At 45.8% G+C, this 24933-nt stretch overlaps 1 protein-coding gene across 1 annotated transcript in view; it reads right to left on the reverse strand.

Annotated features, from left to right (window-relative positions):
- BRINP1 (BMP/retinoic acid inducible neural specific 1) overlaps positions 1–24933 on the reverse strand; it is a 94237-nt gene that overhangs the window by 33559 nt on the left and 35745 nt on the right. Inside the window, exon 3 of the mRNA XM_030536024.1 lies at positions 2675–2865. Coding sequence (XP_030391884.1) covers positions 2675–2865 — 191 coding nt within the window. The remainder of the gene's footprint in view (positions 1–2674; positions 2866–24933) is intronic.

The following is a 24933-nucleotide window of genomic DNA, read 5'->3' on the forward strand; positions in this document are numbered from 1 at the left end:
GAGGAGAGCTGGGGGAATCCAGCCTTAAAGAGAGATTGAGGGGACTTTCTGAATTACAATCCATCTGCTGCCAGAGAGACTGGCAGTGGCCTGGAAGTCACTCCTCAGCCACAGGCTGGGAGGAAGCTGCAGGAGGAGATGGAGTGAGAGTAGTGGAGACCTTAGCCCTGAAAGAGCTAAGGACAAAATAGGAGCATCTCAAGGAAGCAGTGAGGGATTAGAAGGATCAATCCTTAGCTGCCTAACATGGTGTCCCTGGGCTGGAAAACCAAGAGGAGAGGTCAGTCCTCCTATAGGTTTCAGGACTGAAAGAACAAAGGCAAGTAAGTCCCAGATCATAGAATCATAGAAGATCGGGGTTGGAAGAGATCTCAGGAGGTCATATAGTCCAACCCCCTGCTCAAAGCAGCACCAACCCCAACTAAATCATCCCAGCCAGCGCTTTGTCACACCTGACCTTAAAAACCTCTAAGGAAGGAGATTCCACCACCTCCCTAGGGAACTCATTCCAGTGCTTCACCACCCTCTTAGTGAAAAAGTGTTTCCTAATATCCCCATTGCTCCTTGTTCTGTCATCTGCCACCATAGAGAACAACTGAGCACCATCCTCTTTGGAACCCCCCCTTCAGGTAGTTGAAGGCTGCTATCAAATCCCGCCCCCTGACTCTTCTCTTCTGCAGACTAAATAAGCCCAGTTCCCTCAGTTTCTCCTTGTAAGTCATGTGCCCCAGCCCCCTAGTCATTTCCATTGCCCTCCGCTGGATTCTCTCCAATTTGTCCATATCCTTTTGGGGGAGGGAGGGCAAAACTGGACATAATACTCCAGATGTGGCCTCACCAATGCCGAATGGAGGGGAACAATAACTTCCCTCGATCTGCTACCAATGCTCCTACTAATGCAGCCCAATATGCCGTTAGCCTTCTTGGCAACAAGGGCACACTGTAGACTCATATCCAGCTTCTTGTCCAAAGTAATCCCCAGGTCCTTTTCTGCAGAACTGCTGCTTAGCCATTTGGTCCCCAGTCTGTAGCAGTACATGAGATTCTTCCTTCCTAAGTGCAGGACTCTGCACTTGTCCTTGTTGAACCTCATCAGATTTGTTTTGGCCAAATCCTCTAATTTGTCCAGGTCGCTCTGGACCTTCTCCCTACCTTCCAGTGCATCCATCTCCCCCACACCAAGCTTAGTGTCATCCGTGAACTTGCTGAGGGTGCAATCCATCCCATCATCCAGATCATTAATGAAGATGTTGAACAAAACTGTTACCAGGACAGACCCCTGGGGCACTCCGCTTGATACTGGTTGCTAACTAGACATGGAGCGGTTGATCACTACCCATTGAGCCTGATAATCTAGCGAGCTTTCTATCCACTTTATAGTCCATTCATCCAGATGGGGGCCAAAGGCCTTGCATAAAGGCCATTAGACTCTCAATCTTCTGTTTGGACTTTTCTGTTACTCCTGGAAGGGGGCTGAGCTGAAACGTGACCAGGCTGGAGGGCCGGGCCACAGAAGCTGCAGACAGTTGCAGAACTAGAATGATGGATAAGGAGATGCTGGAGTGAAATAACCCCTTGCAATGCCTTGTCCTGGCATGAGCGGGAGCTATGACAGTGGGTTTGCCTCAGCCGAGAGCACTTGCGCTACTCAGTTTAACTTCAGGCATCACTAAGGCTGCAAAATTTTTCCAAGGCCTTCCATCTGAGCCCTCAGCAGGAGCGTGGACACGTGTATATTGTCAGGGATGAGGACTTGCAGTTGTGCCTGCCCAGTCTCTGGGCAGCCTATGAGCACAACAGAGCTGCATGATTGACACCCCACCCATTGGCTGAGGAAGTCAACAAGCTCCTAGGTCCAACAGCCACAGTGGATCTCTGGCTGCTCAACTCACACACCCGCTAATGTAATCACTGCCCTGCTCCTAGCTCTGCTCCAGCCCTGATCCTTCTTGTTCCCAGCGTTGCTCCTCTCCTGCCCAGTCCACTGCAGCCCTGCTTCCCTGCTTGGTTCCTGACCCTGGGCTCTGAATCTTGGTCCCTGTCTCCAGCTCTGAGCTTGGGCACTACTCCTGGCCTGAGCCCCTCTGCTCTGACTACTAGGAATGACTGCCCACCCTACACACATACTGTGTGCACTCAAAACCCGGCACAGATGTGCACACACATCATGTAAACACTCACCATTCTCATATCGAGTGTGTGTAAACGCAGATCACAGAAACACTCCACGCTTGCTATTGTCAAACAAAGCACACCTGCGCTCATGTCACGCACAACAATACACATTCCATTGTCACACCAGGTGCACATATCATAGTTACCGATACCCACCCCCACACACTTTGCTTCATAAACCAAGGAGGCCATTCAGAGTTAGCCTGGGCTTTTGAGCATATCTGGAGGAGAGTATGGGGCTTCAGGGAGCGGAAATGTGACAACCCTGACTCATCACCATACCAACCGACCTACATCCTTTCTCGGGCCTGAAGAAGCGCTCTGTGTAGCTCAAACACTTGCAACTTCCACCAACAGAAGTTGGTCCAATAGAAGTTATTTACTTCACCCAACTTGTCTCTCCTACATTCAAAGTGACACAGAGCTGGACGAGCATGCTTCATCCCCTCTCCCCACCGTCACAGTGACTGGATAAGAAAATACCCCAGTTGCCACCTACCTCCCAGGGTGGCAGAGATGAGGATGTGGGTGCCGTACTTTTTGATGATGGTATCAATGAACTGTTGCGTGGTGGGTCTCCTGCCCAGCAAGCGGATGCTCCTCTGGAATTCAGGCATCAGGGGCACTGGATTGCGGACCAGGTCCCTCCGTTCGATGGCTGTGTTCCTCACCTTCCAACGGGCAAACTCCCTATGCGACAACAGAGGAACACAACACAGGTGAGGCTCTGAGTCTGGACAGGAGGGGAGAACCACCAGGGAAGGGGGCAGATGAGGGCAAAGGGGAAAATACTGCAGGACAGCCCCACATCGATACACAGGTGAGGCTCTGAGGCTAGACCTAGGAGGGGGAGGAAGAAGAGGAGAAGCAAGAAGTTACTGTACAATGCCAACACGCCTTAAGGAGCAGGGTCTGAGCTGGTGCTGGGGGAACCTCAACAAGTTCAGAGGTAAATTTCAGATGAGCTTCCAGAAGTATGGCTGCCCCTATGTAGGGGGCAGAGTATCCCACCTCTGCCTACCACAGGGCTCCTACACCTTTCGCTAAAGCAGCTGGCTTGGGCCACTCTTAGAGACAGGATACTGGAGCAGACAGCTCTTGGTTCTGATCCAATCTGGCAATTCCCATGTCCACGTGTTTCCATCCTATTTAAACTCTCTGACTGTGCAAAGCCCGGCTAAAAAGTTGGAGAGCACAAGCTTGCTCATGATGTCCTGATTTTCCAGCCCCTGGAGTGCAGGGGAATGTGATCCTTGAACAACAACATGGACAGAACCTGCTCAGCACCTGCCCTCTGAAAATCAGGCCCCTTTAAGGTATGTCAGGTTGGGCAGCCAAAAACCGAGGCATCTGACATTATTAGCCTCTTTTGCAAAATCTTGGAGAAGGCCTAAGAAGAAAACCAGTATTTACAACACTCCTGCAATACCACAGCACTATCTTAAGCAATATGTTGCCATGTCCAATTGAGTCACAGGCTGCTGTTCCTTTTCATTCATTTATTCCAGTAAATCAGATAAAACATTAGTTTAAATAATAGGAATAACAATAGGTGGGACTTTCCATCTCACTAAATATTGGCAGGCCCCTTACAGGTGGAGAAACTGACGTGCCGGGAGATGATTTCATGCACTCAGCAGCAAAGCCATGAGAAGAACCTGGGACTCTTGGCTCCCAGTCTGGTTCTCTAGCCACAGGGCCTTGCTGCCTTTTAGATTATTTTAATGAATGTAATTACACATGTGTTTATTTTGACTGGGTCCCATCATCACTCATCAGGGTGACTTACAGCAATAACATCAGCAACATACCATCCTTTTAACTTAAAATGCAAACTATAGAGCTAATTCCCACTTGTTAATCCTCAGACTTTCAAAAACCTAACCAAAAATTCCATTGACAGTGTACCCTAAAACTCACTACACTCAGGCTATGGAGAGAGCAGATCCCAGAAACACGGTCTTTTCACTGAAAATATTCTGCCACCAGTCTTGGAATGTTTCCTCCCAGCAACCAGTAACGAGACCAACCCAATGGATCAGTTATGCCTATGATGGGACACATTGGGAGTCAGATTCTTGGTTCTAAAACTATTTCCAAATAATGAGTACTGTGAATGGCCCCCAGAAATGCACCGGTGTTCATTGCATGGAGCACAAAGTCTGGCTGTCACATGCTCATGCTGCATAGAGTACAGGCCTCAGGTGTTCATGACGCTCACAGTGGCATGTTGGTGTGATGTGCTGTGAATGTGGCGCCTGGTCTGACCCCACTGACACCAGTGAGCAGTGGATCAGGCCCCTGGAGCCTGCGATGGAAATGCAAGATGTCTCGTGCAGCTAATGTCACTCACGACATGAGACTGCACTAGCTGAGTTCTTTTCAAGGGTAGCCTAAGTATAACTCAGCGGGGCAGACAGAACTAGCAAGGCCATGGAACAGTGTTGTGAGTCCATGTTAAAGAGATGCTAATACCTGATGGGGGAAAGGGAGTGGAGAGCCAGTAAGGAGGGACCAAGACTGGTGGCAGAATATTTTCAGTGAAAGGACTCTCACTCTGTCTATCCATCCCTGTCCCAGTAACGATTAGATAGATAGATTAGATTGATCGATTCACCCCTTCTGAGCTAGCACTGAGTAAGCAGTCTGCACTGTGTCTGAGAGATGGAGGGAATCGCAGGGGACAGTCTTGACACTTGTTAGTGGTATATTCCCTCTAGGGGAAAAACAAAAGGGAAAAATGCTGAGGAGGGAGGCAGAGTTGAAAGCACAGACCGGGGACATCACCCAGAGCTCCCACTGAGTCTCTACAGATAGGAGAATCCAAGGGCACCATCTCTATCTGGGGGGAGGGGTCTGAAAAGGAGAAGCCGTCGGAGCAAATTAAAGTCTCCATCTTCAAACTGCCAAGGCGACCAAAGGACATAAGTGGAGAAACAAGTTCAGTGCAGACCTTGGGGGCCATGGTTTGAAACCAAAGAGAAATGCAGCAACCAAGGAGCAGGACTGAATATGTTAAAGAAACAGAGCAGAAAGATTCTGAATGAAGCCCAGAAGTACCATGCTAACTAAGTCACTTCCCCACCTCACTCTCCTCCTCCCGGGGGTATGGCTGCCTATGGGCCCTGCAGGACAGCAAGGGGATCCCATACACAACATATGCTCCAGCAATGAGGCCCAGCCACGTGGGCTAAGGGCAGAGTCACTCCTTTTGGAGCTGTTACCATAGCCAGGTTGAACTTCCCACCTCCCTTCCAGCTTGCTCACTCCCCCTCTCCTTTTAAAACGGCTTAAAAGCCACCAGCTGCTGCATGCTGCCCACAGCCGATGAGCTGTCAGCCCGTGCCCCTCCCACACAACCCCAAACTCCAGGACTTCCAATTACCAGCCAGCCTCCTGTGCCCCCCAGCACCTCAGTGTTGCTGTTCTTATTTACTGGGTGACATTAGTGCGATCAAGGGAATGAGCCAAATATTCCAAAAATTCCAAAGGTCTTACTTTCTAAGAGCTAGATTGTATAGTTCTGCATGCGTAGGCGAGAGACCGCTATGGAGGTGCTTATCTGCCCCCCGTCTCCACAGCGTCCAAGCACCTCCAAGCATTCCTGCATGCATCCTCATGGCAGCCCTGAGGTATAGTAAGTATTATCAGCCCCATAGGACAGATGGGGAACTGAGGCACAGAGAGTCTCATTGAGTTGCCCGAGGTCACTCACAGAGTCTGTGGCACAGCCAGGAATACACTCCGAGGTCTCCTGTGTCCCAGTCCAGTGTCTTTACACAAGACCACGCTTTCTCTCCTCAGCTTCCCACCCCTGATCCGGGGCTGGGTACACACATAGTCCTCCTGGCTCCTGAGTGCAAGACTCCTTGAGATTGCTGCAGGCACCAGATACCCCCAAAAGGCCCTGGTGAGGGGCAGGATCACAGCAGGACCATGGCACCCACCCACTGAGCTGACCTAACACAGAGTGAGAGGTCTCCCTGCCCCCTTTCAAAGGATGGTAGAGGTGCTTTTCCAGCTTGCCCCTTCCTGAAATGCCCAGGACAAATCCAGGCTGAGCAGTTTGTCTAGGGATTTTCTCTGCAGCATTGCCTCTCCTCTGTCCATGACAGCATTAGGCCATTCAAGACTGAGATTTTCAAAGGGGCATGAGGGAATTAAGTTCCCAGAGGAGTTACTCTAGAACCTCGCCGGGTCTGACAGCCCAGCCTCCAGCCAGAGCTCAGATGTCTACACAGCTGTGAAACAGCCCCACAGCCCAAGTGCTGCGATCCCGAGTCAGCTGGCATGGGCTGGCCATGGGTCTATAACTGCAGTGCAGAGATATCCCTTGTCTTCTTTGAACATTCAGCCCATAGCCTCTGTATTAGGTACACAATACAGCTCAGATTAGCACACCAAGAAACAAATCTAATTCCAGAGCAACATTTAAAGAGAAAAATAGTGCAAGCCAAAAGTGATCTGACATGATAGAGGGAGTTCACTTGCTAGCTAGAGAGACAGACAGATACATGACAGCAAACTGGCTAGACCGATGTTAGAGCTACTGATCAGGGCAGTAAACAGCAGGCCGTTACAGCTGGGGTGTTCTGCAGGGCAAAGCTACATGTGAGGGCTGGCTGCTGCCACAGAATTTTAAGCCTTTGAATTAACCCCTCTTCCTTCCTCCTCCTCACACACTAAATTATCTAGTCTACTTCCCATTAACCCTGGCCAAGAGAGGATTGCCCCTCGTCAGTGGTGTGTTCTCTAGCCCTATGTCTAGTCTAGTCTTAAGCGTTTCAAGCAGCAAGTCCTCCTATTTCCCTGGGCAATTCTTCCACTGTCTCTTGGATGTCACTGTTAGGAAGCATTTTTGTTGTTGTTTTGTTTCTCTCTCCCTGATATTTTGCCAAAAAACAGCATTTGTTTTGATGGGAGGGGGAGGGGATGCCAAGAACAACATGGATTTTGCAAACAGTGATGAGAAATAAATGACTTCAAAGTTGCGTGGATTTTGTGTGACCTTGAGAGTAACTCAGTAAGTGGATTGTTCCAGCACTAAATTACAACACAATCAAACAAGCTTGACTCCAAGTCTAGTTCTGTGTGTTTGGACAGTGAGTGAGCCTTGCTGTGTTTATGAGTGAGACCTAATTATTGGGTGCTGGAAAGATCAATTAAAAAAAAAAGAGAGAAGAAAGTGGAATATATTTTTTATTATTGAGCCAAAGCCTAGGGAGGGTAGGAAAATATTTAGTGGATAGGGCGTTAGGATAAGAGGCAGAAGACAAGGGTTTGGTTCCCAGCTCAGATTTCTAGAGTGACCTTGACTAAGTCATGTAATCTACTCTGTGGTTCAGTTGCTTGTCAGTAAAATGGGGATCATTTTCCCCTACTTCACAGGGGTAAAATCCACTGATGACTGCGAGGCTCTCAAAAACAAGGACTGTCTACATAATAAGATATGTGGGTTCCAGATGCTCAAGTCTTCTTCAAGGATGCTGAATCTTCCTCCAACTGAAGACAATGGCAAAACTCCCAGGACAGAGGGCCACATGTTTTCAAAGCAGCCACTGATTTTGTGTGTCTCCATTTTGGGGGGTTCCCAATTTGAGCTACCTTCAATAGGCCTGACCACAAAAAGTGCTGAGTATCATAGCTCCAACTGATGTCAATGGGGGGTGCTCAGCACCTCTGAAAACCAGAGGCCATGCAGTGTCCTAAACTGGGCACCCCAACATTGTGAGACAGTGAGAATTAGAAGCTGCTTTTGGAAATTCAGCCACACAGCTTTAAAAGTTAGTTAAAATGTGTTGCCACTTGGCTGAATCCTCATTTTTATTTGAGCAAGGAAACAGGAAAAGCAGGAGGTGCTCGGTTGCATGGCAGAAAATGGATCAATCTGCTGGAACACAATTTCATTTAGCTTTTGGGGATGCCAGATCCTCAGGTGGTGCAAACCTGTCAAAGCTCCTCTGACGTCAGCAAAGATACACTGAATTACACCACCTGGATCTGGCAAATTTTGCTGGAATCCATTCTCTCTGACCACAGGGACATGATCATAGCAAGATCACTTTGTGAGCTATTTAAACTTGTCAACTTGTCCCCTTGTGTTTTTATGTGATATTCTTGGTGCACCTTTCAACCCCAGCAGCACTGAATTTACCCTTTCTAACTCGGACCTTCACCTTAACCTTGTCCATACTGGGTAATTTTTGCAAATAGTTCCCATTACTGCCAACAGCCATTCAGCTGTTTGCAGCATCATTCTGGAGTGATCTGGAATGGAAAAAAGTTTGACATGAGCCAGAGGTTCCCACATCCCAGGTCAGCCCCCTGGCCACCAGGCAGCACACACCTATGGAAATCGAAAAGCTCAAGTTTTGATCCAAAAATGGGCATTTTGATACAATTCCATTGGGAGGGGGAAATGTTTGAAAGGTTTCCGGGATTGTTCCAATATGAAACAAAACCCAAATTTTGAAACCTTGCAAAAATTACCAGGAAATGGAATTCTCCTCCTCCATTCGGCGCTGGCCCAATTTCACTCCCAACATAGTCCTCCTCTCTTTAGCAAAGAAAACTTGACATTCCCCCAATTTATCAGTCCAAAACTACACCTCAGCAAAGATCAGTTTTTCTTGCAGATCCCTGACATTTCAAAAGGTTGCATGTTTGTGGCTGTCTCCATTTTTGGGTTAGTAGCGTGACATACCTGAAAGGAGCTTGATTTCCAAGTGTAGGTGCTCAGAACTTTCTGAAAAATCAAGCCACTTCAAATCAATGGGAAAAGGCTCATTAAGTCTATTTGATGGGGGGAAATTGAGGTACAGAGAGATGAAACCATTTGCCCTAGGTAACACAGACATGGTGGAGACAGGAATAGAACCTACCTATATCTCCTCATAGCCAGCTCATTGCACTATTCATCAGGCCACACTGCTTCCTATGCTTTTCCTACTGATCTGAGTGAAAATGATGATACGACCCAGTGCAGTTAAGGTTAGACAGAGGCAGATGACAACTGTAATGAGGTCCCTTTAAGACCAGCATTCAGCTGTAACTCAAGAATCCCAGTTCTCATGGGACGATTAGGCAGTAGTGCGCAAGCTCCAGAGCAGCATGAAGCAGAATCTGCTCGAGTTCTGCCAATGGAAAGGTGCTGGATTTGTTTTTGTATCCACACGAGGAAGAGGTGATGCAAATTCACACCAGCATTTAGTTGCCACAAAAAAATCCCCAACGAAAAAATCCCCAGAAGCTGAGAAATCAGTCTAATGAAACGCAAACCACTTCCTTTGGGAAAACTATATTGACCCCATTCTGTTCTTGTGTTCAGGGAGTGAAGGGGGAATTTTGTGAGGTCAGAGTGTGGGGCAGAGTTGCTTACAGCTGAATCTATATGAATTTATAGTCCCCTGTATTTGTTTCTCTTAATCTTTATATGTGTATTTTTATGAACAGATTATTATCCTCATGATATTTTAGCCATCACAAGTGCCCTTCATCTGAGGATCACAAATTACTTTATTAACCAGCTGAGTCTTATGGTATCCTTGTAATGGCAGAGAGATATTATAGTACCCATTTTGCAGGTGGATAAACTGAGGTACAAGGCAGATAAAGGCAAGGTTTTCAGTGCTCCTTGCGCTGGGATTGCAATGCATGCAAAATGCAAGCTAACAGACTGCGCACACAAAGCCCCACAAGCACCTCTTTACATGAATTACTTCAGTCATCTCAGCTGTAAAGAAAAAAAAAATCACATAGGCACTGACATCCAGGAGTGAAATCCAGTCCCCTTTGAACTCAATGGCAAAATTCCCATTGGCCACAATGGAGCCAGGATTTCACTACTGGCGTGCAAATACAGAGACTCTGAAAATGCAAGCAGAATCACAGGCAGTGCGTGAAGCTATCTCATAGCGATAGGCAGTACAGGCCCTGTGCAGATGGCAGAGTGAACTATCTGCTTCTGCTAGAGGAATGAGCACAGTTACCTACTCTGATTGCTGGGCTTTGCATGTGTGAGCAGGGTTGTGGCAATTGGGAGAAATTAATTAATCAATTATACACCCAGCCTCACCCAGCACACTATAAAAGGGATGTGCAGTAAGGTGGTGCTGGGGGTTGTGTTTGTTGTTAGCAGGAAATGGTCTTGAGAAAGGGTGGGTGTGGGGCACTTTTTCCTCTGCTAAATGTCCTGTATTTCAGACCTTTGGCTTGGCTTGGCTTGAGTTGGGCTGGGCTGGGCTCATGCTGTTGCTTAGCTGAAGAAAGCCCTGCAGTGCTGAGTTTGGGGTTTAAAGAGGCAGGATAATGTTGTCCCCCACCCACCCACCAGTGCTTGTACAGCATTCTTCTTTGCTTGCATGGGGCTGTGAGCTAGACACTGCCTAAGGGCTAAGGCCAAAGCATTGCTCATCTGTGCTAAGGAGAGTACAGCCACTGATAACTAACTACTCATGAGGGGTGACTAGTGACCCAAAGAGGCCAGAAGAGAGAGAGTTACGGTTCTGCTTCCCCCTACCCATATGCCCACCCACATGCTGGGCAGGCTACCCAGAGAGAAATATGCTGCTGAGCTGTCTGTATGCCCAGCAGTATTCCCAACCCCATGTGTTCAAAACCCATGAGTCAGGCCCCAAAAGATCATGAGATCTTACAAAAAAAATAATATATTTTGGGTTCTTTTTATTTCCCTTCTGGGTTTTGAGCCTTTTAGGGGTCCTCTTTTAAAGTTTTTCTCTGGAGCTATGAGAGACAGATTATTATTTTAATGAAAGCTGAGAAACAAACATGTGACTCCAGGATCTGGGGCTTAAAAACAAAAACAAACCAACACCAACTCTCACAGGATTCACAACAATAAATAGACATCTCTGCCTCCCTCCTCTTAACCAAATCCAGCTGCTGGGGTATTTATCCATCTTTAGTTGCTTCTGTGGTGCAATCACCCCAGACTAGGGTGACCAGATGTCCTGATTTTATAGGGTCAGTCCTGATTTTGGGGTCTTTTTCTTCTACAAACTCCTATTACCCCCCACTCCCATCCTGATTTTTCACACTTGCTGTCTGGTCACCCCACCCCAGTATCCAGTATTGAAAGTGTGTTTCTGGCTCCAATCCAAAATGCCAAAACGCCTATTGACTTTCAGTAGGAGCAGTATCAGGTGCTCTGTCTTTCTCATCTTTCCATCTGTCTGTCTGCTTTCCTGGGGATGCCAGTACTTTAAAGGGCAGGTGGTGGCTCTATTTAGAGCCTCAATCTTCCTGAGCACTGAACCACTCTGAGTCGCACACTCATCGGTGGAGCTGAGTTTCTCTGACTGATTGTTTTCCGATTTTGTTTGGCATAGTATTTGGGCTGCATTTAAATCTTATTATAAAATCATTTTCATGTTCATGGATTATAGCTGTGACTCGCTTCAGTGGGAGCGCCAGAGGGAGGGCAAGACCACAGCATAGGGCATGCAAGGTGCTAAGGTACTTTTCGAAGCGGTATGATACCATCTCTAACAGGGGCGAGCTGAGCAGATACTGTGTGGGGTGAGCAGGTACCACTTTATCAGCTCCATATAATCCCAGGGGTGGCTTTCCGCATGCCAGTAATCAATTTCTCCTCCTCGCCCCTCTTACTATTAGATTAACAGATTTTAATGACAGAGGGGACCATTGTGATGACCTACTCTGATCTGCACAACCTCAGCCACAGAATTTCACCCAGTGATGCCTACATTGAGCATAACTCCTTGGGGTTGAGCTAGAGTGTATCGTTATCATCTGTTTATTCATTATTTGTATTCTAGTAGCAGCCATAATGGGCTGGGTCCTGTCTGCACAGAGAAAGACACGTTCCCTGCCTCCAAGAGCTTATGATCTAAATCCCCAATTAGGCAAGTGAGATCACGTGGGTGGACTGCAACTCTCACATGGGGCCATGCTGAAGCCAACGGGCCTCCATGCAGTCCCCCTGAATTCTTGTCATCTGCAGTTTAAGGACTTAAGAAAACAATCAGCCTAGCAGCCCACATGGCAGAGGAGAGGGATATTGCCCAAATGTGCCGTATCTATTACAATCAATACACCTCCATGTGCCTGCTATCCCTTCACCGCACCCTGACCAGTTTCTTCTGGGCATCATGGCAGAACTAGGTCCTGAGGAGAGATTTGGAGGAAAGGGTAGTGATTAGAGTTGGTCTTTAAAAGGGGGGAGCTGGGAGAGAATTCACAGATTTCTTTTTCATTCCTTTCCCCCCCCAAAAAAATGTGAAAAGATTCCAACCAGCCCTGGCAGTAACCTGGTGAGGCTGAAAAAGGAGAGAGTGTCATTCATGATGGACAGTAGGGTAAAAGACACTGAGGTGATTATAGGAAAAGCCGATGTGGGTAGTTAAGGCTCACGTGATGAGCTGTGAGAGGTGGAGTCAGCAAATACTGTGCATAATCTGGTCCTTCTGAAACCAGAAGGGAGGGAAACTACAGAGAACAGGCAAGGCTTCAGTTGTCTTGTGAGAACAGCTAGGAATAGTAGGGATTTTGGGGTGGGGGGATCCTCTTGTGTTGGTTACATTGTATATATCAATACAAGCTATTCTTTTCTCTTCTCTTTTCATGCCACCCTCATCACCCTAGTATCTGATCCCCTTCCAGCAGCGTGTTGGGCAACATGACTAACATCCTTACCATCTGGTTCAATCTCTCCTCCTCCTCCTCCTCCTCCCTCCTGGAGAACTGTGTGTGCAGCATAGTTTTCTGTGGAATGTTTGACACACACATTTCCAGAACATTCTGTCTAGTGGAAAAGCCAAATCAAGAGGGCAGAGAAAGCAACACCTAGTAAGCTACCAGACACGGACCGACGAACAGGCATGATGGCACTAGGTCGAAGTCTCTCCACAGCAAAGCTACTTCTCATGTCCAGGCCATGTGCATTCCAAAAGGGTTCTCCAGTGTCATGCCCCTCTTCTTTCTCTCTTACTAATCATGCTCAGATCTCTGCTCCTCACCCAGGAGCAGCGCCAGGGTTTTTGGCACCCTAGGCGGGGGTCCTTCCGCGCTCCCAGTCAGCGGCAATTCGGCAGTGGGGGGGTCCTTCTGCGCTCCCGGTCTTCGGGGCACTTCAGTGGCGGGTCCCAGAGCGAGTGAAAGACCTGCCGCAGAATTGCCGCCGAAGACCCGGAGCGCGGAAGGCCCCCCCGCAGCCAAATTGCTGCCGAGGGCCGCAAAATGCCACCCTCGCAAATCCTGGCACCTTAGGCGACCAGCTAGGTTGCCTAAATGGAAGCGCCAGCCCTGTCCTCATCTAAGTACCACCTTCCTTCCACTTCACGTATTGTTAGAGCAAGATGCTTCACCTCAGCAGATTCGGCCATTTGGAATCACCCTTCACATGTCTCTGCGTCTCATTGATGCCTCATCTCATTTTAATCTCAGCTGGAACCATATCTTTTTTCCCCCTTTCTGGTGTTCCCTCTGCTATTATTTATGATTTATCTCTGAAAGTGTCCCAGTTAGTGCTGCAGATGCGGTTTGTACGAACGATACTATAGGAAATAAAGTAGTATTGCATGGTATCTGTCAATCCAACCAAACTCAGCCGCACTCCATGTTACACAGAAGGCTTGTCCCTCATTCCTAGGCCCCTAGAGTCTTCCTTCACTATCTAGGTAGTCCAAGAGAACTCCAGAGAGTGCAGCCACCAATTAAATGATCCCCACACATGGCCAGTGAAAAGCCTTTATACACTTCAGTCAAAAAGCAGAACAAGCCTTTAAGAACCAGCCAAGACCCCCTTTCAGGGCACCTGGCTTTTGCTGCTACATTACTCTAACATGAATGAATCCCCCTTTCCTTGGAGACAGACCAACGTGCTCGAACTGTGCCAAATTGAGAATTTTGCTAGCACCTTGCCAGAAAACCAATGGTGGCCCCTAATTTCCATCAAATGGAAGACATTGCAGATATTCTTATTTTTAATACAGAGCCATGGCCCATATAAAGCACATATCTCAGCATGTGGTGTGGTGGAGCCACTTGGATCAAAATGGAGCATGAATGCTGGGACCCAGCGGGCAAGACGTATTGTAGAGTTCCATGATTGCCTTTTGTCTATGGTCCACCACTTTGGCCATTCCTAGCCTAGAAGCTATTGCTTTTATTAATGTGAAAGTACCAATAGAGAGACATGCTGACGATATCTCCCATACACCAACCTTCTGGACCTGAGCTGAGAGTCATCCTTATAGTATAAAGTTCTGTGAGGACTTAGATGTACTAGAAAGTCCATTAAATGAGAACTGGACCAGACCATGTTGAAGAGATTTCCACCTGGTCCTTTCCCAGTTCTGGAAAACCAGGAATTATCAGGAAACGGTCAAACTATTCCCAGTAAGATTCTGAGTCTGTGGACTTGTTTTTCTACAGGCATACTTCTTCCTACTGGGATTTTCCATGAGGCAAACTCCATGGTGCATCTGGTCATGGGAAGGCTTCTGCCTACACACTAAATAAATTCTAATGCGATGCTCTGTTTCTCTATGGAAACTGCACCCTGTGTTTCTCTCCATGAGTTTTTTCTCATTTCAGGCTCCATAATAAATTAACGAGAAGATGTTTTCTTTACACCAACCATAGGACAGACTCTTTTCTGTACTCAATTAATCTTTAGTGATCTATATTAAATATTTATCTGAAGAAATGAGCCCTGTATTGCAGCAACATTTTCTATTATGAGACTTTATCATATCAAGCAATATTTTTCCAGTGCTGACTCCCTCGTATATATTAAGCCAGAATTTCCGAGGGAATGACACATTTTTTTCTCCAAATGACCTTTTCTCTTTGTAACAAGCTGCTGATATGTTGGAATTTACAGGGTTATAAACACTTTTTATTGTGTGGGAGGAGGCTGGGTAATTCGGCATCAGCTTTCCTAATAAAACCCGAGGGAGAAGCTGTGATATTTTGACACCAGTAAAGGCATGAAAGGCCTTCTGGGATTGCTGGGCACAAATGTCAGTGGAAGTCAGAAGGAGTGTGAGCCTTGTGCTTTCTCTCTGCTGATGTAGCTTTCAAATGACACCAGCTTACAGGAGTTTGCTGTCACAGGAGATGGAAGGAAAGGGATCTTGAAAGGGATTGGGTTTCAGGACTCCTGGGTTCTCTTCCTAACACTGAAAAGAGAGTGTAATCTAGCAATTAGACCAGGGGACTGGGAATCAGGATTCCCAGGTTCTCTCTCTGGCCCTGGGAGATGAGTGTGATTGAATAGGTGATGAGGAGCCAGGACACCTTGGTTCTTTTCTTGGCTCCGCATGGAGAGTGTGGTCTAGTAGTTAGAGCAGGAAAATGGAAATAACAATTCCTGTGTCCTCTTTTGGCTCTGCCACTTAATTTCTGTGTGACTATGGGCAAGTCATCGGACCTCTCTCCATCTAAGTTAAATCTTGTGTAAAATAAATTATTGTTGTTGTTGTTGTTAATTTGTATTGTTGTAGCACATAAAGGGGGACCCGCTCATGGAAAAGAACCTCATTGTGCTAGGCACTATTCAAACAGAATAAAAAGACAGTGCCGGCCTCAAAGAGATTATAACCTAATACTTCCCTGCTTCACAGGGGAGTTGTGAGTTAAGCTGGTTAATAATCATCAGTGAATAGCTTATTCTACACATTTCAAAATAGTTCTGTATAAATTGTTTGAGGAATATATGCACATTATAAATGATTTACCTAGCAATACAACCAAGCTGCTGTGTTTTGACGAATAGATCCATGAATAATAAATATGATGAATTTCATTATATTTTACTAGTAAATTATTCATTTAAAAATCCTTCCCTCAGTTATCATTAGGAGGCTTAATTAACACTTGTTAAGTGCTTTGAGATCCTCAGATGAAAGCTCCTATAGATAGGCTTGTCTGAATTTTATTTTTTTTAAATAATTTCAGTGGATAATATCAAAGTTTATTTTAAAGCTTTGGGTTTTTTATTTAAGTTTTCAGTTGTGGATTTTAAGCATCTTTTTTCCAATTTGTATTTATTTAAATTATCACAATTGTGGGCATTTATGTGGGAGAAGAGGGTCAGGCAATAATTATCCAATGTCAATAGACATTGAGATTCAAAAAGTTACAGCGTTATAATGGTTAAAACAACAATGGTCAACATCACATGTCAAAATATACAAAGTAAAGATCCTTAAACCAGAACGCAATAAATTCTCAAGGAGCGTGTTTTCTTACTTGGCCTCTCTCTGCAAATTTTGATGATTATCAATGGAAATATAGATATTTTGTCAATTCCTGCCTGCATGGTGAAATTGACATTTACCAACATTTGCTGACAAAAATTTAATCCTTCCAAGCCTAGTTATAGAAATGATTGTTATTATTCCTTTCTGGATCAGGATGTCACTGATGATTTATTGATAATATTAGGAGTAAATATGTATATTATGGTAGTGCCCAAAGGTTCTATTTGGGAGTGGAGTCTCATTGTCATGAGTGCTGTACAGACACACAAAGGAGACATCTTCATGGCCTGAGGGGTTTATAGTTCTGCAGAAGTGGAGTCCAGCCCTTAATATTTCTCTTATTTGGGTGTTTTTCTAGGACAGCAACACATCCTGCATATGTTGATGAAGTGATGGCTGTCATTTTTGAAAACACAAGCAGAAGATCAATTTCCTAAGGGCCAGATTTTAAAGATATTCAGGCACCTAAAGATGCAGATAGATGTGTAGTAAGATTGTCAAGTGCTGCTAAGCACTGAACTCCCATTGAAAGATATACGATGTAGGCACATGGCCACTTCTGAAAATTACTATTATTATTAATTATTTGTATTATCATCGCATCTAGGAGTCCTAATTCTGGACCGGGACCCCGATGTGCTTGGTCCTGACCAAGCATGGAACACACACACGGTCCCTACCCCAAAGAGCTGACAGACTAAATATAAAACAAGAGACAACAGATAGATTCAAACAGACTGAGGAATACATGGAAACAATGAGACAATGAAAAATATCCCTCTGCATCTTTAGGCTCTTAAATACCATTAAAAATCTGGCCGTATGTACATTTACGTGTGATTTGCTTCCTTTCTCTATAAGCCCATAGTGTGTGTTGTTGTTCTGAAGACTTTTTGAAGGGTTAGCACTAACAACAAGGCAGTTTGCAGGGTGTAGGCAGGTGGTGTGCTGGCTGCATATTCTGTGTGTCTCTCTCTCCCCCATTCAGAAATATATTAACTTCTGTAAGCTCACAAGGAAGATAAAGGACCCACAAAGCAAGAGCGCTTCTTTGTATCTCTTCTGCTATGGCGGCTGATTGATTGCAGATTGGAAGCAGCTCCAACTTTCCTTCCCAAATGAAAAATGAAGAACTCTTAACAATTGAATAAAATATATCATGCTAAGAGAAGGAGTTTCACTAGCACAGACAGAAGAGGAGGCATCATAGAGCCATTAAAAATTTCTACACATGCCGGCTGATCCTTTACACTTCTGCCCCTTCATGCACATATCCCACTACACTTTAGGATAACAAATCTGTGGCTTACCTATGACTTCATACCGATGCTGCATACCACGGAGCATGTCCACCACTGCACCATGGCCTCTTTGCACCTGCTAGGCTGGCTGTCGGAAGTGGACTGTAGTGCACGTATGAGTCCCAGCCTGGAGAATACCACAGCAGAGAGCTGTCTCCAGAATAGTTCTGGATGCAGAGAGATGGGCCAAGTGAGGTGGCTTGAGGCCACTAGGGGATTGTATGATTCTATGTTCCCCTAATGGCCCGTGGGGGTCATTGCAACTAGGTGCAAATTAGGGTAGCCTTAGCCTATACTGGGTGCTGGACAGGCCCTAGTGGTCCCTGCATAGACTATTCCTCTTTGTCCATGTGCTAGCACCTGTGTCGGAGGAGGGATGTGTTGGCGGTGCTGTATTCCAGGGTGACATCAAGGACAGATGCAGATCCTCTGGTGGCCAAAGCATGGGCCCCTACTACTTGAGTTCATTTCCCAAGTATAGTAATGATAATAATCTATTTTCATGCCTACACATCAAAACAGAAACACATTGCAATCAAAGCAACAAAAGGTGGAATTATGGGTAAACAATAGTATAATTTAGGTTAATGAAGCTGGCCAGAGCTGGTTTTTTCCCCTTCTCCCCAACAGAGGGAGCAGAGAACACCATCTGTTTAGGTCTTCTAGCCATGGAGTTTATACTGTTAACAGCTTAGGACCTAATGGGGCTAGGCAGTCCCAATTCCACCCAGTAGAGGGCAGCATACACAGGCACACTGGATGGTTCATGGCCTATTACCATAGCTAGACAAAGCTTGAGAGTCTGGCAAGCATTCATTGTGACCGGTGCTGTCCAAAGGATGAGAGTTTTGGTTCGCAGCAACTTTCAAGGTTTTGTCATTTGTTTTCATTCTACATTGGAACAAAAACATTTTTGGAGACATTGAAACAGCTGTTTTCGGTGCTCACTCCCTCTCTGCCTCTGGTCAGAAGTGACCAGAAAGTCTTCAAAACCATTTCCAGTGACAACTTCATTGGAACCGGTACATCTCCGCAAAATATTTTGGTTCTCACGAAACAGCATGGTTTGACAAAATGTGATTTAGCTGAAAATGTTCCATCCAGCTGAAATTGTGACAATAGTGTAAGGACTCTGCAGCCACCTAGAACATCATGTTCCCTCACCAGGTCCAACCAGAATTTCACAGTGATGACACTGCCTTCCTTCCCTTGTATTCGCAGCTCTAATGGTCGCTTTGAGTTTGGCATAGGAACAAATCCAAAAACTCAAAATGAAGCTTGTTACTGGAGTGTTCTTGTGTCTGTATATATGTAAATAATTAGACAAGAGATAAGATGCCAGTAGATGGTGCTCAGAAACATATAGCATAGTCCCTGGATTTTGCAGGACCCGTAAAACTAGTTGTGACTGCACATGGCTTCCTTCGTGCAGCTGTTTACATCGTCTCTTTACAAAGCTTAGCCTAATCTGGTGTTCACCCAAGATCATGTACCAGCCTAAGATTCATCTGAAATTGAATGGTTGTGACTTGCTCTGGGAGTTAGCTAGATGGCGCTAGAGTATTTTTATGTGTTTCCATGATAATGTAACTGTTTGGTGCAAAATATGATGGTAGGTTGGACGTTGCTAGAATAAATGAATGTTTAATTGTATGTAGATGTTGTTCTGCAGTTTGCTTTTTCATGCACATTTAAGCAATTGAGCTTTATTAGTACAAATGCTTACAAATAGGCTACTTTTAAACTCAAACTATTACCAATACTATTATGATCAATATTATTGATCTTGTTACTTATATTATTTGTATGGATATAATTTTATGTCATATTTATGTTGCAGTTGCATCCTTGATAAAGATGAAGGCCCAACTGGATGAGGTGCTGTGCCAACACAAAGTGAGTCAGTGCTGCTTTGAGACGTTTACACTTGCAATTGAATTGTATGTCTGCGTGCGATATTCAAAATTTGGACTCTTTGCTGGCTTTGTTAGTTTCTGTATGACATCTTATTAGGTAACAAAAATGGCATCATAAGCATTATAGCACTATCACCAGCATCGAGAGTTAAAAAATCCTGGGATTCATGTAAACTTCATGACATTTGTAAAAGATAATATATTTGGGAGGTTTACTTGCCTCCTGCTTTCTGAATATTTTGGGGCCACATTTTCAAGTTTTTCTCTGCAACCATGAGGGCTAGAAACCGACTTCAAAAATAAATGTTCTGAGATTCTCACATAATCACAGGACTCCAGGTGCTGGGGCTTCCAGAAAAAAAACACCAGGCACAATGAGACTCTTGGCAACACTGAAATCTGTGCTGTGTTGGTTCATTATACCAAATCTCAAATGCTTGCCTTTCATCAAGAGGGAAACATAACTGCAAAGAAATTGGCGTGTCATTTTGCCTCGTGAATACATCTCAGAATTTCACATTCTGCTAATGAAAAACAAGATGCAAAACGCAAGGAGTACATTATATTTGTTTAGGGATTATTCTTTCAGCTTGAACGAGGAATTAACCGAACAAACCTCTTTCTCTTTCCCTTCCTCTCCCCATCAACCCTGCAACTTATATTTCCCTCTCTCACCACTGCTTTCTTATTAGCGCTGATCAGACTCGGAGTGCAGACTCCCCAAGGAGAACCCAGACATTTGGAGGAAAGTAAAAAGTAATGTTCTTTCTGGTGTTGTTCAAGAGCTGCAAGCCAATACTGAAATATTTAATGCAGAATACTCAGCAGAGGGGCTCTCATTTGCTGAGCAGGAAGGAAACAGTAAGATAGAAAAAAAATGGGAATAGGCTGTGCTGGATGCATGACTGAAAAACAACTATCCAAATTTACCTTCTCACCCCTATGTAGGGTTGAATTGTGGTTGGTCTTTACTTACACCTCCATGCAGAGGTGGGGGACAGGGGAGGAGTAAGTGTAACCTATTGGTCCATGTGTGTTGTGTGTCTTCCTCTGCGAGTCAGTCACAGCTGCCAGCTACAGAGTCTGGCTCTTTAGCTCAAGCTGCAGCAGCTCCTGCTTTCAGCTCAGAAGATCCCCGCTTTGATGGCCAAGATGGTAGCTGCGACATAAAGGAACCTTTTCCCTCCCCCAAAAGTCCTGCCCAGAATAGCATCCCTTGAGTTTGAGAGAATCCAGGAGCTGGTTCCTAGATGGTCTGTCTTGGGAAGAATAGCTAGGACCCTCCCTGACCCTTCCTGAATGAGATGGCTGAGAGTTGGGGGGGGGGGCCACCTCTCCATCACTTCTCTGACCCCTGATCAGCAGGCAGTGAGGAAAATATGCTGTAGTCTTTCCAGGGGCATAGCAGTCCCTTTGCGATGTAGCTAGGGAGTTCCAGGAGGCAGAATAGAGCCGTGGACCTCCACTTTGCCCCTTACAATGGGCTGTGCCTAACAGGCACCATTTAGCCCTTAAGAATCGATTAGGATCCAGGCAGAGACTGGAATCTCTAAAGAAGGGCAAAACATTAGCAGAAGCTGTATTAGCAAAGGCCCTTTGGCCAAGCACAGCAGGCTGAGAACCAGTGACAGGTGGGGTAGGGTTGTGCTTCGAGGCTGGGGAGCTGACTGTGCCCTCACTGGGTGAGTTGCTCAAGGAGAGCTGATTGGCAGCTGTCACACCACACTCCTCCAGACAGAGCGGATCAGTTTGAAGATAAGGAATCAGGTGTGTGTGTGAATCCATGTGAAAGATGGAAAAGGCCTATTGGACATGAAGTACATTCCCCTCCCGACTCCTGGCCAAGGCAGGATTGTTCTGTAAAGTATATTCTCCAGACTGCTTTTAAATGAGGAGAGGGACCCAAAAGGCTCCCTGTTACAGGTGTGATTAGTCTAGAAAAGAGGAGATTAAGGGGGGACATGATAGCGGTCTTCAAATACCTGAAAGGCTGCCATAAAAAAGATGGAGAAAAATTGTTTTCTCTTGCCACAGAGGGCAAGACAAGAGGCAATGGTTTCAAAAAGAGGCTGGATAGCCACCTATCTTGGATGGTTTAGGCACAACAAATCCTGCATCTTGGCAGGGGGTTAGACTAGATGTCCCGTCTAACCCTATGGCTCTTTTAGAAAGGGAGGCTGGGTTTTTTTCTTACACACCAGTTGGAGGAGTCACAGTCAGGCATGGGAGGTCCAGCAGAATGTGGACCAGTGGTGGGGGTTCTGCCCATGCCAGCAACAGCAGGAGTGGTCACAGGGCCCTCATTTCCAACCACAAGCAGCAGAAGGGGGAGCATCCGGGACAATTAGAGGTTGGTCTTCTCTGGTGGCGGGTTTGGGGCCAGAAGCTTTCCTGCTGGTTCTAGAGCTTGCTGCTCCTCCCTCTGCTGGGGCCTGTCTGCAGACTCAGGCAGACTTCACTGCCTGGGTCATGTTTACAAGTTTTCCTTTGCTACTACAAGCACCAGGGCTTGAGTTTGTTCATTTAATGGAAGCTGAGATTCTGATGTCATCTTGGAACTCGAGGAGCAGGGACCATCGGCCTGCACGCACTGAGGCATATTTTCAGCAGGACGTGTGCTTCTAAATCCATTGGGCACTTTTGACGATCCCATCCCCTTAATCTGGTCCAATTCACAGCTGCCTTCATTTATTCCAGACCACGAGGAATGCCTACCAAGAGCAAGCCTGGAGCAGGTCAAGGAAGAGGTGGATTTCCCAGGCCAGATGAAGATGGGGTCTTCCCTTCTCCATTTAACAGTGTGGTTGAAGCCTCAGCTGCAAGGACCCAGTATCGCCCCTGCAGTCTGCACTGCACTGCAGTTTGATTCCACACCAGGCAGGCTCATGGAATGCAAATGCGCTAAGATCTGTCAGCTCTGACTTTTCGTCCCCCATCCACAGGTCTCATCTGATGGAAGAAGTTATTTAACCAGTACAAATGACTCCCCTGTGAAGTCAGCCTCATTGCAGCTTCCTGTAAATATTTTATTGTAAATGACTTGTGTCCGGGTAGAGGTCTGTGAAGCAAGGTGTATGGAAAATTGTCTCCGAGGGGTGGAGAGAGAGAGATGCCAATGTGCGATCAGTTACAGAGCATGGTCACCAACTAACAACGGCTCTGAAGCGTGATCCTGGCATCAGATACTTGGCATCACCTGCACCGCCATCCAGAGATGACACCTCTGCTACTGCTTGCTGCAGAAGCCCTGATATATCTGTATAATCAAATCCTTAAGAGAGGTGCAGGCGGCTGCATGCCATCTCCTGTGTGCGCACATAAGCCACTGCACATTGCACAACCTGCCCTGAAGGAAGATGTAATGGATCTCTCATTGTCTGCAGAAGAATCCCTGTCACCCGAGGCTCACCAAAATCCTTCTCCCTCCTGCTCTGTCTCTAGGGGCTGCCGATTTCCTTATACCTTCTTGCAATCCTGCTTTTTCAGGAGACTGGCCCTTGGTTTCTGACTGAACTTGCATTGTCCAACAATGGGTCTGTGAGATAAGCATGAGAAATCAGCGTGGATGTCTCCAATTGCTGTTGCAGTGGGGCTTATCTTGCTGCACTTACAGAGGTCAGTGGGTGGTAGTCAGACAGAATAAAAGAAGTAAGACTTGGAACACAGGGGAAAAAATTATAGGGGGATCCAGAAATAGAAAAAGCTACAAAAGGTACAGTCATGGCATCCCCCTATGCGCTACTGGTGCCAGAACAAAATTATTCCTTGCATCAAACATCTGATGACTCCTTTTTTTACATAACTGCTTCTGCAGAAATAAGCATCTGCCTGTTTTACAAGTGGAATTAAAAGCCTACCCACAAGGTTGAGTGACGGCTTCTCCTTGGCTTGTTAACCTTGAAAGGACTCTTAAGCCCCGAGACCTCAGTCTGCCTGCCTTCAGACATCTGCAATGAACATGGAAAGCCCAGCTAGGTACGAGAGAGATCCACTCTGGAGCAGTGCGGAGGGGACCGGTGGGTGGAGCACTGTGAATAATCCCAAAACTTGGTGTACGTAGAGGATAGTGGATCCCTCATCACTCCATAAGAAAGGAACTCATGCAGGTGAGAAATGAGAGAGGAGAGAATTCCCTTCTAGGCCCAAGAGCATGTGCTATCTCCTGTCCTATGCTCCTTGTGCCACCCTCCTGAAGACATGGGTTTGAACTGCTAAATTCAAAGGAGAAGCTGACCTTCCCCAGAGTTTGGAGAGATGGTTGGCTCTAAGACGTTAGCCTGGAATGATTTCTAAGCTTATTAATTTTTGGTGCAATTTATGCTTTCATCAGTCAGAGCCCCTCAAGATTATTAAAGATGAGGAGGGATGTCTGATATCACAGCTGCCACTGATATTCTAAAACCCTGACCATCTGAATCCAAATGCAGCCAGAACAGCTGTTCATCAAACCCAGATGAAGGCCAAACTCCTTGGCTGTATGACCCAGCAACCATCAGGATTTTGCACAGTATTATACAGGTCCCAGCAAGCCCCATCATCCTTCATCCCTGCCTTTGTTCTCCTTTATGCAAATATATGAACGGTTATCCATATGCATGGGGATTCATTATGCAGGGAATGTAACAACACTGGTCCCTGAACTGCATGAAAAATGAAGGTTGTGGGTAAACGAGTAACTACGTGATGTAATTGGCTGGTATACGCCAGTCTCCTGAATGTGTCATCTTTGCCAAGCTGCAGTGTGAGAGCAATGAGATGGGAATGTAAATTGCATCTCTCTCATAAAGTTGCCTAAACTCGTGTTAGTGTCATTTTCAGCTGAAGGTTTACACTGAGGAGAACACTGGAAGGTTTCATTGTTTACACACATTATGTAAATTGATTTAAATTCCTGGTTTACACACATTTATTTACAAGGTGTTTACTGATTACAAACCAATGTACATCGCTAGTTTACATGCATAATATAAACTATGTAAATTTCATTATTTTTTTTTACATGCAGTGCTCTGTAGCATCCCATTGCTTATTCCACACAGTCAACAAGAACTTCCTTTCATCTCTTCTCCTTCAGTCCTTCACCTGCTACAGTACTGCTGAAAAAAACCTCATTTCCAGCTTAGAAACATAAAAGATGATGTCTCCTTTACACTGAGAGATTAAAACCCTCATGTGAAAACATACTTGCTGTCGCCATATCGCAGTGTGACTAAAAAACCAAACCAAAGCAGAGAATGAGAAATATCAGGGAGCCTGTCTATGTATACAAGAGGAAAGAGTTTCCTGAATGCAGTG

This window comes from Gopherus evgoodei, chromosome 16, assembly GCF_007399415.2.
Source record: "Gopherus evgoodei ecotype Sinaloan lineage chromosome 16, rGopEvg1_v1.p, whole genome shotgun sequence".
NCBI lineage: Eukaryota > Metazoa > Chordata > Testudines > Testudinidae > Gopherus > Gopherus evgoodei.